The sequence below is a fragment of the Carassius auratus genome, unplaced genomic scaffold (genome assembly GCF_003368295.1).
Source record: "Carassius auratus strain Wakin unplaced genomic scaffold, ASM336829v1 scaf_tig00028626, whole genome shotgun sequence".
Taxonomy (NCBI): domain Eukaryota; kingdom Metazoa; phylum Chordata; class Actinopteri; order Cypriniformes; family Cyprinidae; genus Carassius; species Carassius auratus.
Genome location: NW_020525709.1, coordinates 12511 through 25442, shown reverse-complemented (window position 1 = coordinate 25442; position 12932 = coordinate 12511). Strand labels below are relative to the sequence as shown.

Below are 12932 nucleotides of genomic sequence, written 5' to 3'. Positions count from 1 at the left end.
TCACCCTCATGTCCATCCAAACCTGTATTCATTATGCATTTCTGTCTTCTGTGGAGCATAAAAGAAGACATTTAAACAAAGCAGCATGAATAATGAAGGGGACATGTTCTCATCACATCAAAAGCATGTGATGATTTATGTCCAACTTTACTAGAAACATTTAATATACTAGCATCTCTCTCTCTCTCTCTCTCTCTTTATACTTTCAGTTAAAAAAATTTACCATTGCGTTAATAGAGAAAAAATGGCCAATTTACCTGAATTCATGGTATTTAATCGAGAAAACAGTTTATGGCGCCAGTGCTTTTGTTCCGTGTTACTGTAACTTTGTAACATTGTTGATGATGACGCAGAGCGTCTCTCTCAGCACCTGTCAGTGCGCGCGCGGTCTGCCTCGTCCTGTGACGTGTGTGACATCTACGAGCAGTTCTGATGCTGGAGCCCATCAGAGATCATTCACCAGGACGCAGAGCTCTGCTTCACAAGGTAAGAGCCTGACATTACACATCCGTTCTTAATTTCGATCGACTGTTTAGTTAGTTTACGAGTTTATTGATCCTAAAACAGTAAAGGCTGTTTGTTTAAGAAAGACGCGTCAGTTTTGCGATACGAATAAAACACCTGTAGAACAATAGCTCGTCTGTATATTCTTTACATTCATGAACGTCTTAAAATGTGAATTTGGAAATACACTTTTATTTTACGTAAAAAGTTGATAAATACGTTCGAAATATCGATGTTGTGACGCTCAGAAAACATAAAAATGCATTTTATACAATGAAACCATCTGCAGAAAAACATCTAAATAAAATACTAAAATATTGTTATAGTACTTTGGAATAAGTTTTTATTATTTATAAAATAATCAGTAAAGACATTTTATTTTAAACTTTAATATTTAAAAAAAAGTGTCAGTGTGGTATAACCAACATGCAGTAAGCCATTTTCTTGTCATTTGACAAGAAAGTGTAATCAGCTATTGCAAGGAAAATATTTAGTGTTCTTCAGATGACTGTTAAACCAATTATTTTTTTTAAAGTGAATCGACTTATAAAATGTTCTCTATTTTAAAAAACAACAACTTGTTTTTCAGTATTATTTACAGATTAAAAAAAAAATCAGTATTATGATTTTGCAAGCCTTTTGCGGTTTTATAAGAACTGTAATAACATTCATGTTTGTCACATCTTGTTCTCAGTCTCTCCCACAAATCGATTTGTTTTATCTTTATGGCTGTTTAGTGGTTCACCAGCAGTTGAGTCAATTCATGAATACTCCTATTAACATTAACACAAACAAATTCCCCTTGTTATTTCTCAATGAATTATGAGACAGTCTGGCTCCAAAGAGACCAACAAGTGTAGCCCACATTCTGCAGATTGAAAAGCCTGCTTGTTGAGCCCATGCAGTGACAGAATGTTCTTACAGAGCAAAATAGGTGCATACAGAGGGTCCACTTAAATACAGGCAAAAGTGCTGAGAAGGAACAGCTGGTTAAACAAATAATGGGGGCCAAGAGTGTGTAAAAGTATAAATTAATAACGCATGGCTTTATTTTACACATGAATGAAGCACTCAGTATTGCATGGAGTACTGAGTTTGCCATCTCTCGGTTTGGAGCAAGATAAAACCTGAGCTTCAGTGAGCCACCATGGTGAAACTTGACCAACTTTCTTACCCCAGTGTAAACAGACAGACCTGAAGCTGAAACAGCAGTCATATATTCATGTCATACTACATACTTTGTTCTCCATCTGCCTGGTCTTAAAGTTGGTACCACCATTGTTTCAGCAGACACTGGGATTCTTTATAAATAGCTGTTTAACATAATGCATGTTGCCTGGTTTGCTATTTAGCAGTGGTTAATCAGATCTGTCTGGTAGCTTTTTGGCTGCTGATCTCAAGGTCATGTCACCAGCTTTCTCAAAGATGCGTCCATTGTTCTGTGATAACCATGGCTGAACTCTTACCTTTTCCTCTCATGGTTTGTAGAACACATTAAACCAGCCAGTTTTCCAAGTGACCTTTCATCCTTACTCTCCACAGTGCTGTGATGTAGAGGAGGGTGGCCTGGGGCAATGCAATTCATTTCACCCCTGGTCTCCTCTAGGTTAATGTGTTGCATCACTCAAAGAGTCTGTTTTTTATCTCATTAAATGTTCATTTCATGCTTAGACAAGTGTCGTTAATTAGATTTCAGTAAAACTCAACTTGCACAGACTGATCTTAAAATGTATCTTTCTTTTGTCTCAAGATGCACACCATGTTTTTTTTTTTTTAAGGCACATTTAATATATTTATTTATTCATACTTAAATGTCCTAATTGAACTATGGCCTAATCCTGGCTTAGTCTACGCCCTGTCTGTGAATCCAGGCCTATTAGTTTTAAGCAGGACCTTAATTTCTAGTGAAGGGTACATTGTCTTTTAAAAGGTTAGTTGACAACAGACACTCTAAAAAATAGCACACATTTAAGACTGGATTGCAATACATACTAAGACACTGAGACTTCATAAAATGCTATTTGGCCAGAGACAATTGCAGGCTGACCTTTGTTAAGGATGCTTTCAAAAGCATATTTCAGTTTTAATACATATTTTAATATGCTTCATTACTTGTAAAAGGGAACACATGCAGTCTGTTGCAGTATTTTCACCACTCTTTCTGAATTTATCATTAATCCATTTGGAGATGCAGATAGCAGGTCTAACACTAAGATGTGGGATAATATCCGGGTAATGAGGCAGTGTGTGTATTGGTTAAAGAGAGACAGTTGTAGTTTATGCATAAGCACTGAGGAATCTTTGTGTGTGCTAAGGTGGTGCGAGGGTGACGTCAAAACCCTCAGTACTTTAATGAGGTGGACCAGCATGAACCCACCTCATGTACAAAAAATATTCTCTTATATATAACACTTTATTTGTAGTACAGAATATTTAGCTTTCAAATAAAATATAAATCATACCAAACAGTTTGATATATGAAAAAAAAAAGCCACAAAAAATTTCTGACCAGTGTGGCACACAAATTGTTGGAAGGCATGAATGAATGCTGTAGAACAGGCTAGAAAAACTATGTTCACAAATGTAGCAGAAATTGATATAGAAATACATTTAAAAAACCTTCATTGTTTGGCTCCCAATTACATACACTCACTCAAGATGAGGACTGAAATCATATGAGTGGCCTAGACGAGTTGTTTAGTTGGCTGCCATGTCAAGATCATGTGACCAGAAAACTACACCTGTAAATAGGATCTAAAATGTGATTAGTAACCAAAAATTTGCGTGAAACTACATCATCACCAGTAGGTGCCAGTATAAAGTCCAAGACCACAATGCTTAATGCATCTTTAAAAATGACCTTATAATGAGTATGTTTATCTGTCAATGTACAGAAGAGAACATGCGATAAATTGAATAACTTCTTACATTATGTACAGAAGATTCTGTGATTTCCCAAAAATCACACACACACACACACACAAAACAACTCAGAAAGACTGTGTATTATTCAGAACAGAGAATCTCCTTGTTCATTATGAATGGCTGAACTATTTTCTGACATTTGCATATTTTCTCAAAATAAAGTTTTCTCAAATAAACTGAAACATTAGAATATGTTTTAATAGAGATCAAGGAACTCTATATAACCCCGCTCTATAACCCAGAATACAATACATATACATATATAATCTCACTTACCATCATGGCATTCAAATTCCACTCATACAAGCTTGTAACAACATGAAGGTGAATAAGCAATGAATCAGGTCCATTATTTGTCCGATTCATAGAATGTAAAACAAAAATGCTACAAAACCATGCCTATGTGTAGTAATATAAGACAAATATGCTGCATATGGCACCAGTAACAAATGAACTTGACTTAGGAATGGAGTCTGTGAAATGAACTCTACTGGGTGCTTGCAGAGAGTGTAGGTCGAATACACGCCTGACCCCTAGAGAAAACACATGGAAAGATTTTAGATGTTATGACATGGCTCTTTAAGTTTTTGGGAGTGGTGCTGTGAATGCTGAAGACTGCGTAATGGCCCATCCAATTAACCCGTCACTGGGGCCCGTCTTAGGCATGTTAGTGCACTAAATCTCCAGAAGTGTCAGTAGGTCTTTCGGCACTGTTTAGAAATACTTATAGTTCATTTGTCTGGAAAATTAAAAGCACAAGTTGAAGCTGAAAATCCAATCATTGTTGCCTGAAAACAAAATCTACACAATTTTTCATCACATTCATTGTGGCTCTAAGTATTTAAACTAAACGAAATAATATTTTTGCATAAAACTGTCCCCTCAGTAACTTAAACAGGACTTCCTTTGAGCAGAGCCTGTGTGGCTGACAGAAAGTGGAAATAAATATAATCACCGTAAATGAGAGGCTTTAGGATCCCATTCATACACTGTCATCGGTCTAATGTCTAGTGTAGACAGATGCCATGGCCTTCAAACATAGTGAATCATTTGAAGGGCGGAAACAGTGCTCTTACTGATGTTGTGGAGATTAAGGGTTATGGTGTGCTTTGTAGAATCACACGTAAGCTTTAAACATGAGTCATTGACATCACAGGTTTACACTGCATCTATTTGTGTTGAACTGTTTTTGCATTCACCTGAAAATCACCACTGCCATCTACACAGGTCTACTGTGGGCTCAGTAGGTTACCACCTTAAGCCATTCAATTCAATGTCTGTATTTCCTGACAAGAATAATTACAGACAAATCCTCATCTAACGGGCACACTGTACATTCATCTCACAATGAAATTAGAGCATACTCTCTGATACTGCTATCAGGTTTTATTGAAAAGACATCTCTGTTCTGTAACTATAGATTAGACCTTAATTAAAATGGCCAAATATTGACAGACTAAACTGTCTGGCTTATATATATTGGTTCATAAATTCAAAAAATGCTGTTTTTTTATTATGACCAAATGGTATTATATTTAGCATTTGTTGAAATCAAGTTGACTTGCGTAATGCATGATCACTGAAATCTATATATGTGTTTGGCACTTGCTGAATGAATAAGAGAGAGAAACACAAACACTGTCACATCTGGAGATCTACTTCCAATCAAGGAAAGGAATAGCCCTCAACATATTGCAGAGTGATTGGCAATGACTACTCAAATCAACCACTTAAGGGATTATGTTTTGGAACAAGGGAATAGGGTCAAAGGGAAATTAGGTAAATGAGGATTGGAAAGTCTGCAGAACTGCTGGGACAATCTGTGCTCAAGTTAAACAAGCATGTCCCATGTTCAAATTGTTGACAAGTTATTTTTTTCCTTCACAAATTATGCCATGCTTATCAGGGTTGCTAACTCTCACGCTGGCATGACACTCACACTTGGACTTTAACGTGAGATTGATGCTGAAAGCATGAGTGTCACGCCAGATGCGTGAAAGTTGGCAACCCTGTGCTTATCCACTCATATTCCACTGCACTTAGAGTCTGCAAGTGTCCTGGTGGTCAAGCAACTATTATACTGCTTAAAGACCTCGAACTTGACTACTCAAAAAGTGGCATTGTTAAGCATCGGCAACTTTATTTGATGTTTATCACAAAGATCAGGACTTAATGCCAAGGTGGTAACAGCAACCTGGCTTAAATGTCCAAAAACAAGAATAGTACAAGGTTAAGAACATCAGAGTATTCACTGTTTACACTGGATTGTCTTTAAGCAAATTCAACAATCAAATTTGTAACCATTTCCTGGCAGCAAGAGATGTGAACAACGGGATACTTTTCACCCCAGTTGGAGAGTCGGAGCCTCTTCCCAGATGATAAGTTCTCAAAGATAAGTTGTGCAAGACTAAAATTCTTGTGATGCTTTTGTAAATTAGCTGGTGGTCTGGCACCATTTCTAAACCATTACTGTTTTCTGATCAACTGCAGTGTTTAGGACATTTATCCACATTTGAAACTAAAGGCATAGATTGTTTTCCCTGCGCTTGACCTCACTGTACACAATAAACTGTCACAAAGGAATGTGACTGGAAACAGTGCTCTCTGTCAACAGCACAATTAGTGTGGCTAAGAGTTAACGGTCTGTGTTTGGTTAACTCTCAGCCGGCAAAACAAAGTGTGTTTGACAGTCATTACACTAAAAAGGCCTTAGGGTCATTTGGGTGGGAACAAATTCTTTTAGCTGAAACACTTGTGCCATAAAGTGGCCTCATTGAGCAATTTAGCATAGCAGAACCATTCAGCATCATCCAATTCCTGGAGATATTTTGGTTAGCATTTTGTCCATTTCACAACAGAGGAAATGTTTTCCTTCTCCTGTAGGATATTATTTTATTTTGTCACAGTTGAGTGAGCACATTGTAGTGTGGTAACTTATCTATCACAGGAGAGGGCACTGCATCTGCAAGTCCTCACTGTTATCAGCGGTGGCTTCCTGGTATGCGTAATGACTGTTTGCAGGCTGGGTCTGGGGGGGTTGGAAACTCTGCAGAGCAGTTCTGCTGACTGCAGTAGAGAGGGACTACCTCAGTGCGTCAGCACTCTGAAATGAATGAAGAAAAAACGAATCAGTCAGATTGACTGCAGAGACAGAGAGGGAGAGAAGACTCTACACACTTTCTAATCTTGATCTTTTACATAGCTGTCCTCACATGCGCTAGTGGCCAGGAGCACATGCTCTGTAAGATGGTAAGTCTTTTCTGAACTTGGAGTCTGTAGGGAGGCAATCTGTGCTTTAGAATTGTGCCAGCAAAGTTTTGTGCCATAGCGAGCATCTCGACTGCACTTTTCTCACAGTTCATTGCCTTTTAAGGTGAAGGGTAAAGGAAGCCCTGCAGCACTGGTGTTAATTGGGATTTATGCATGTGTGAAAAGTTTAACAGTCCTAGTCATTTATTTATGTACCTTGCATGAGTATCTTTCTGGGATATGTGGTAAAAAGGACACATTGTGCACTGATGTCTGTGTGACAGTACTGCACAGGGGAGTTACTGCAGATGGAAACGTGCAGGGGATCTGGTGCAAGTCACACAAAACCAAACTCTCTCACAAACTCCAAAAAAATGGCTTGAGATTTTTTAAGTAAAGCCTAATAATATTACTCTAAAGAATGTCTCCTTATTGGATTGGAAGTACGGTAGATAAATTGTTTTGTTAAATGCATATTGTCTGACTGCCCCTTATTTTTGTGTTCTCATGTAGTGAAGTACCCCCCTACCCCCCCACCGGTGCTATAAATCAAGATGACCTTCCTTCTTTTCTTCCTCTTGGTCCTTTCCAAGAGCCGAGCTGACAGTTTTGAAGAGGCATACAGTGACCTGGAACACTACAGGACAATATACATCTCAGGTAAGAGATGGGAAAAGATGTGTTTGTGATTGTGAATGAGAGGAAATTGTAGAAAGAGGGTGAAGAGGATAAAGAGAAAGTAAAACAGAGGTGGGGGGGGGGGGGGGGTTGTACTGTCCCTAAATGGTGCTTCCCCCTCCAGCATTTCTTAACAGGGACACTTACCATAATTATCTCACCGGGTGTTGGCTTAGGTGATTCGAAACCCTCTGGTTCCCATCACAGAATGCAAAGTGGCTGGTATTACTTACTACAAGTGTTAAATATTTGATAAGCTATTGGGGTTTAGTATTGTTTAATGCTGATATCTGATTATAGTAGTAATATCAACATCTTTTGTTGATCCTGGATCAACATTATTGTCCAAAAATATAGACTTCACCCAATCCCTACCCCTAAACCTAACCCTACCCATAATTTATTCCTAAAATCAGTGGGAAATGATAGCTGATTAACAAGGGTGTAGAAGCACCTAACCCTAACTGAAAGCCTAAAAAAGATAACTGAAAGCCTGAAAAGATATATCTAAATTCTGAATGGTTGATTGGAATGTTGTTCTAGGATCAACAAGGATGTTGAACTTGGTGAAATCACGCTCGCCCTAGTAAGTTCAACTTTTGGTTGAGGTTTTGACAAAGAAAGTTCCTTAATTCCTGTAGCGTACTATAGGTTGAATTTAACTAGAGTATGCAGCGTGTCTTTGTTGACGGGATAACTTTCCGGTTTTCAACAGATCCACAGATCCAACAGCGTGTTGATGAGAACTTGACAATCCCAAGTCTTTACTCAGATTTTTTGACTTTGAGATTTTGTCATCCTTCAGCCTTGTAATGTGAGGAAGTGTTTTATGTAGAAAAATAAATTCCTCTAACATCTAACTATGCCAGCAGCCATTACGCTGCAGCCCTCACCTGGATGCCCACTGAAGCTAAGCAGAGTTGAGTGTGGTCAGAACCTAGATGGTAGAGCTCCTGGGAAAACTAGGTTGCTACTGAAAAAGAGGTGCTAGTGAGGCCAGCAGGGGATGCTCACCCTGTGGTCTGTGTGGGTTCCAGTGCCCTAGTATAGTGACTGGGACACTGCCTTCATTGGAAGAGCATACACAGACATTCTTATGTTTCTTTCATAAACATGCAGGGGAGTTTCCACTTCTCTGAAATCTAACAAACATTATGATTTATGTGTTTGCATAACCACAACAGCCTGCAGCAATAGACATGGATGAATTCAAGCTATCATCTTTGTGAAATGCCTCACATTATTAAACACTAAACAATGCAACATGCCTTGGAGAACATAAACTGATCAAAGACTATTAACTCAAGTTACATCTTTGACTGAAATCTGAATATATTTTTCTCTGACTTTTAGAAAATGGCCCCAGACTCTCAGTTGACACAGCACAACCCAAAGTAATCTCTCAACGTGGAGGCAACGCCACACTGCAGTGCAAGTTCAATCGGGATCCCTCATCTCCCCCAAATCCCAAAATGAGGATTAAATGGACTAAACTGACTTCAGACTATCTGAAGGAAATTGATGTGTTTGTAGCTATGGGCTTCCACAAAAAGAGCTATGGTCGATTCCATGGCCGTGTACACCTGCAGGATGCCAGCAAGAATGATGCCTCATTAGTTATCACTGACATCACTCTGGAGGATTATGGGAAATACAAGTGTGAAGTTATCGATGGCTTGGAGGATGATACTGCAGTTGTATCCCTTGACCTGGAAGGTAAAACATAGATTTATGTTGCTAACATATCTTGCTGGACTTTCCTGGTACCTCTAACGAACATTTAGCCATGCACCACCACAACGTCTCATAGGTTGTTTTAATTTTATGAAAATTTAGATGCTGGTGTGGTACTGTCTCATGTTTTAAAACTAGATTGACTAGCAAGATTTCATGGGTCAAACAATTTAATCAGCAAAGTTGTAATGGTGAACACCATGACTAGGTACATCAACGAGGTAGGCCAGCACCCAACAATAATCTTTACTAAAACAATGTCTTTGACAGTTTTCATTTGGTTATATGAATATTTTGTCTACATATTCTGTTTCCTTAAAACATACCTTCTCAAGTTTTTAAGTTACTCTACAAAATGGCCACATGGATAAATCACATTTCTACAGCAACACTACCATTGTAAGACTGGGTTGTTGTTTTTTTTCCAGAATATCACACATAACTCTATACACAGTTCACGCATCCTTGGCTGTTCCTCAAAGGCAATTAACTATGAGATAGCATTGTGCTGATTCACACTGTGTGCCATGTAAACACTATTCAATAGTCTTATAATGCAGAGTAGAACAATTTATAAATCTAGACCATCACTAAGATCCTGACATAAAAGCTATCATTCATGACCAAATAATGGAACTTTTATTTGGTCCTTGCTGTCTGCATTCTTGGCATCATTTCAGTTGCATGCAATAAATCAAAATTTTAATTCACTTTAGATGAAGCATTGGAGAAATCAATCTGGAATTTAATTATTGCCAGATTACACAGATTATTATCTTATCAGAGAGCATTTTAAGAATTTCTATTATGCAAAAATGCACTATCATTAATTTTTTGGCTCTTCGGGTTCCTCCAGGCATTGTGTTCCCATATTTTCCTCGACTGGGACGTTACAACCTGAACTTCGCTGATGCTGAAAAAGCTTGCCGAGACCAGGATGCCACTGTGGCATCTTTCGATCAGCTGTATGATGCATGGAGAGACGGGTTGGATTGGTGCAATGCAGGGTGGCTCAATGACGGATCGGTGCAATACCCCATCACCAAACCAAGAGAGCCATGTGGAGGCAAAAACACCATTCCTGGTGTGAGGAATTATGGGATGCGTGACAAGCAAAAGGAAAGATATGATGTCTTCTGTTTCACCTCTAACTACAAAGGTTTGTCCTCCCCACTATGTGATAAAAGGCATTTGAAATAGGCTAGCTTCTCCAAAAAAGTAAAGCAATTGATGTTATACATAATGTATGAAAAGAAAAAAACAAACTGAGTTTAGCCATGCAAAGAATCTCCTTGTTTAATATTCTTAATGCATATTATTTGAAAGTAAACGCCTGTCCTCTTTCTCTTCTCCAGGACGTTTCTATTATCTGATACACCCTTTCAAACTTTCATATGATGAGGCAGTGCAGGCATGTCAAAAGGACGGTGCTCAGATCGCCAAAGTTGGGCAGATGTACGCAGCATGGAAGCTGCTGGGCTACGACCGCTGTGATGCAGGCTGGCTGGCAGACGGCAGCGTACGTTACCCAATCTCCAGACCACGCAGACGCTGCAGTCCCACGGAGGCTGCCGTCCGCTTCTCTGGTTTTCCAGACAAGAAGCACAAACTCTATGGCGTCTACTGCTACAAGAGTGACAACTGAGCGTACCAACTGTACAGCTCAAGAACTAAGTGTGATAATGTAAGGCGTTAGTTTGAGTGCATTAAAACTGTGACAAAGTCTCTAGATACTGTAATACAAAAGGATTTAAATATAAAATAAGTGATTGGTGTTAGTTTGAAGCAAAGATTCTGTAGAATTAGGCACCTCAGGCACCCTCTTCTCTCAAAATCAGGACTTTGCTACAAGACGTCAACAGGACAGGAAGAGTATTCATTGGGTGCCGCAGAAATTATAGCAACTGGTTCCAGGTCTGAATGTTCTAAAACAGTACAGCAGTGCTGAAGGAAGAGATATTTGGTGAGACTGCAGAAGAAATTCACACTGTACTCTTCCATTTAGCATGCAGTAGCTTGAGGGATGTTCTAGAACAGAATGATAGCAAAGCTTACATACTTTGAAATGATACCTTTGGGCACTTAGTTTATCATTCAAGAACATCATATTCCATATAAATAGCATGTTAAAAATATATTTTCTGTTAATAGGAAAACAAATTAGACGAAAGTCCTAAATACCATACAGTACAGCCATGGCATAATGAACCATTTTTTCTTTTGCCATCCTTACAGGGTGCTATATTGTATTATTTTCTAAAAGCATACCTTTTTAAATTTAGTTTTAGTATGGACCAAACCATGTTGAGTCATAAGTCGCATTGTTTTGTGATTTTTTTAAACTATTGAAATATACAAGTAGAGTGTTTATAAATGTATGTTAATTATATTTTTCTTGAAAATATGTGTTTATACAATGTCGCAAGACGTAATGTCAGAAATTCAGAGCTCCAATGTATTGACCTCGTCACTGTCAAACGTTATTTGTGTTCAGGAAGATGAAGAGATCTGTGGTTCATACCACAGACATTATAACAAAACCATTGTTTTTCCAAAAGTAAACCTTGGTTTGTTTTCTAGAACTAGTTATTTAGTATTTCTGATCGATTCATGAAACCACAGAAAACCTATCCTCAATCATAGCCCGTGGCAATGTTGGCAAATGGTAATACAAAAATGTTATTAAAAATTTGTTTACTAGAGGAAGTTGTGTGAAAGAAAGCACACAGCCCATTTTCTAGCACATGTGATGAGTAGTTTTAGTCTATGCATGTTATGGTTTACTAATAGCAAGACAGGTGATAAAAAGACAACAGGTGTACTCAAAGATGCTGCAAACAATAATGGCTAAACAAAAAAAGTGCATAGTTAGCATGCTGCATTCAGTCGTTATTGTCTGCGAAGCAGTAGACCTTCAGAAAAACACGTCAAAGTCATGGCATTCGGAAAACAAACCATTAGAACAGACTGCCAAGCTAAGACAAAAACAACTTGATGTTTTAGGGTCAACACAGCAGGTTTAGAACTCAAGGTCAGGAGTTTTAGCCACTACATTAAATGACCAGCTACACCAAGAAAAAAGGAAAAATACACAAAGTTCTAAATATTGGCGGTTTTTCAAAATACAGTATTCACATTCATTTCATTATTCATTTGTTTTGACTCTGGCAACTGTACATGTGCCTTGTTTACAAAACTTCAATTGAATGTCTTTACATTCAACATTCAAAATGTCTTTACAAAGAATGTTAACATTTTCACCCTTGTTTTGTGTACATAAAATATAATTAAAGGGATATTTTGACTGTATCAATGTGGGAAAAAACCTTGACACAAAAAATAAACAATCAGTCAAATACATATTTGGTTTGGTTGGTTTTAGAAAAGCACACTGAGAAATTATATAAAAATAACTAGTCTAGTTTTAACAGTCTGTGACATTACACACACACTCGGCCAAAATAAAGAAATCTCAAGGAAAATAGAAATCAGGTTGTCCTCAGAATTAAAAGCCCAAGATCATACATATGGCAGGCTAAACGTTGCATATCTCAAAAACTGTTATGTTCTAATCATATCTTTCAAACCAAACAAAATCTGACAATGATGGTATCACAAACATTGCTTCATTCACAACAACCCCTTAACAGTAGATTGACCAGACATCCCTGGTTTTGTGTCCTGTTACCTGAAATGTCCCCTTTGTGAGCTATACTGATTACTAGCCACACGCTACTACTTTGGACATGAAGAACTTGGACTAGAGCAGAATGAGAGCACTATTTTCTATTATCATCAATTATCAAGAGAGACACACCATTTTGGTTTCAGGGTAGTTACAT

At 38.0% G+C, this 12932-nt stretch overlaps 1 protein-coding gene across 2 annotated transcripts; it reads left to right on the top strand.

The window, feature by feature from the left end:
* The first annotated feature begins 373 nt into the window (after positions 1-373).
* LOC113079588 (hyaluronan and proteoglycan link protein 1-like) lies at positions 374-12682 on the top strand. Of its 2 annotated transcripts, none has more exons than XM_026251829.1 (5): positions 374-486; positions 7192-7338; positions 8710-9072; positions 9947-10249; positions 10446-12682. In XM_026251829.1, exons 2-5 carry the CDS (start codon positions 7233-7235, stop codon positions 10733-10735), a joined length of 1062 nt encoding a protein of 353 aa, XP_026107614.1. In that variant the 5' UTR covers positions 374-486; positions 7192-7232; the 3' UTR covers positions 10736-12682. The 2 variants fall into 2 exon arrangements, with proteins under 2 accessions (XP_026107614.1, XP_026107613.1); XM_026251828.1 differs by lacking the exon at positions 374-486 and adding an exon at positions 6340-6678.
* The last annotated feature ends 250 nt before the right edge of the window (positions 12683-12932 follow it).

What these genes read in the sequence shown, in the direction of transcription:
- LOC113079588 (XM_026251829.1), top strand. Translation starts at nt 7,233, where the DNA reads ATGACCTTCCTTCTTTTCTTCCTCTTGGTCCTTTCCAAGAGCCGAGCT. An exon ending in TGTATCCCTTGACCTGGAAG is followed by an intron (nt 9,073 to 9,946) that starts GTAAAACATAGA and finishes GGGTTCCTCCAG; the next exon opens with GCATTGTGTTCCCATATTTT. An exon ending in TTTCACCTCTAACTACAAAG is followed by an intron (nt 10,250 to 10,445) that starts GTTTGTCCTCCC and finishes TCTCTTCTCCAG; the next exon opens with GACGTTTCTATTATCTGATA.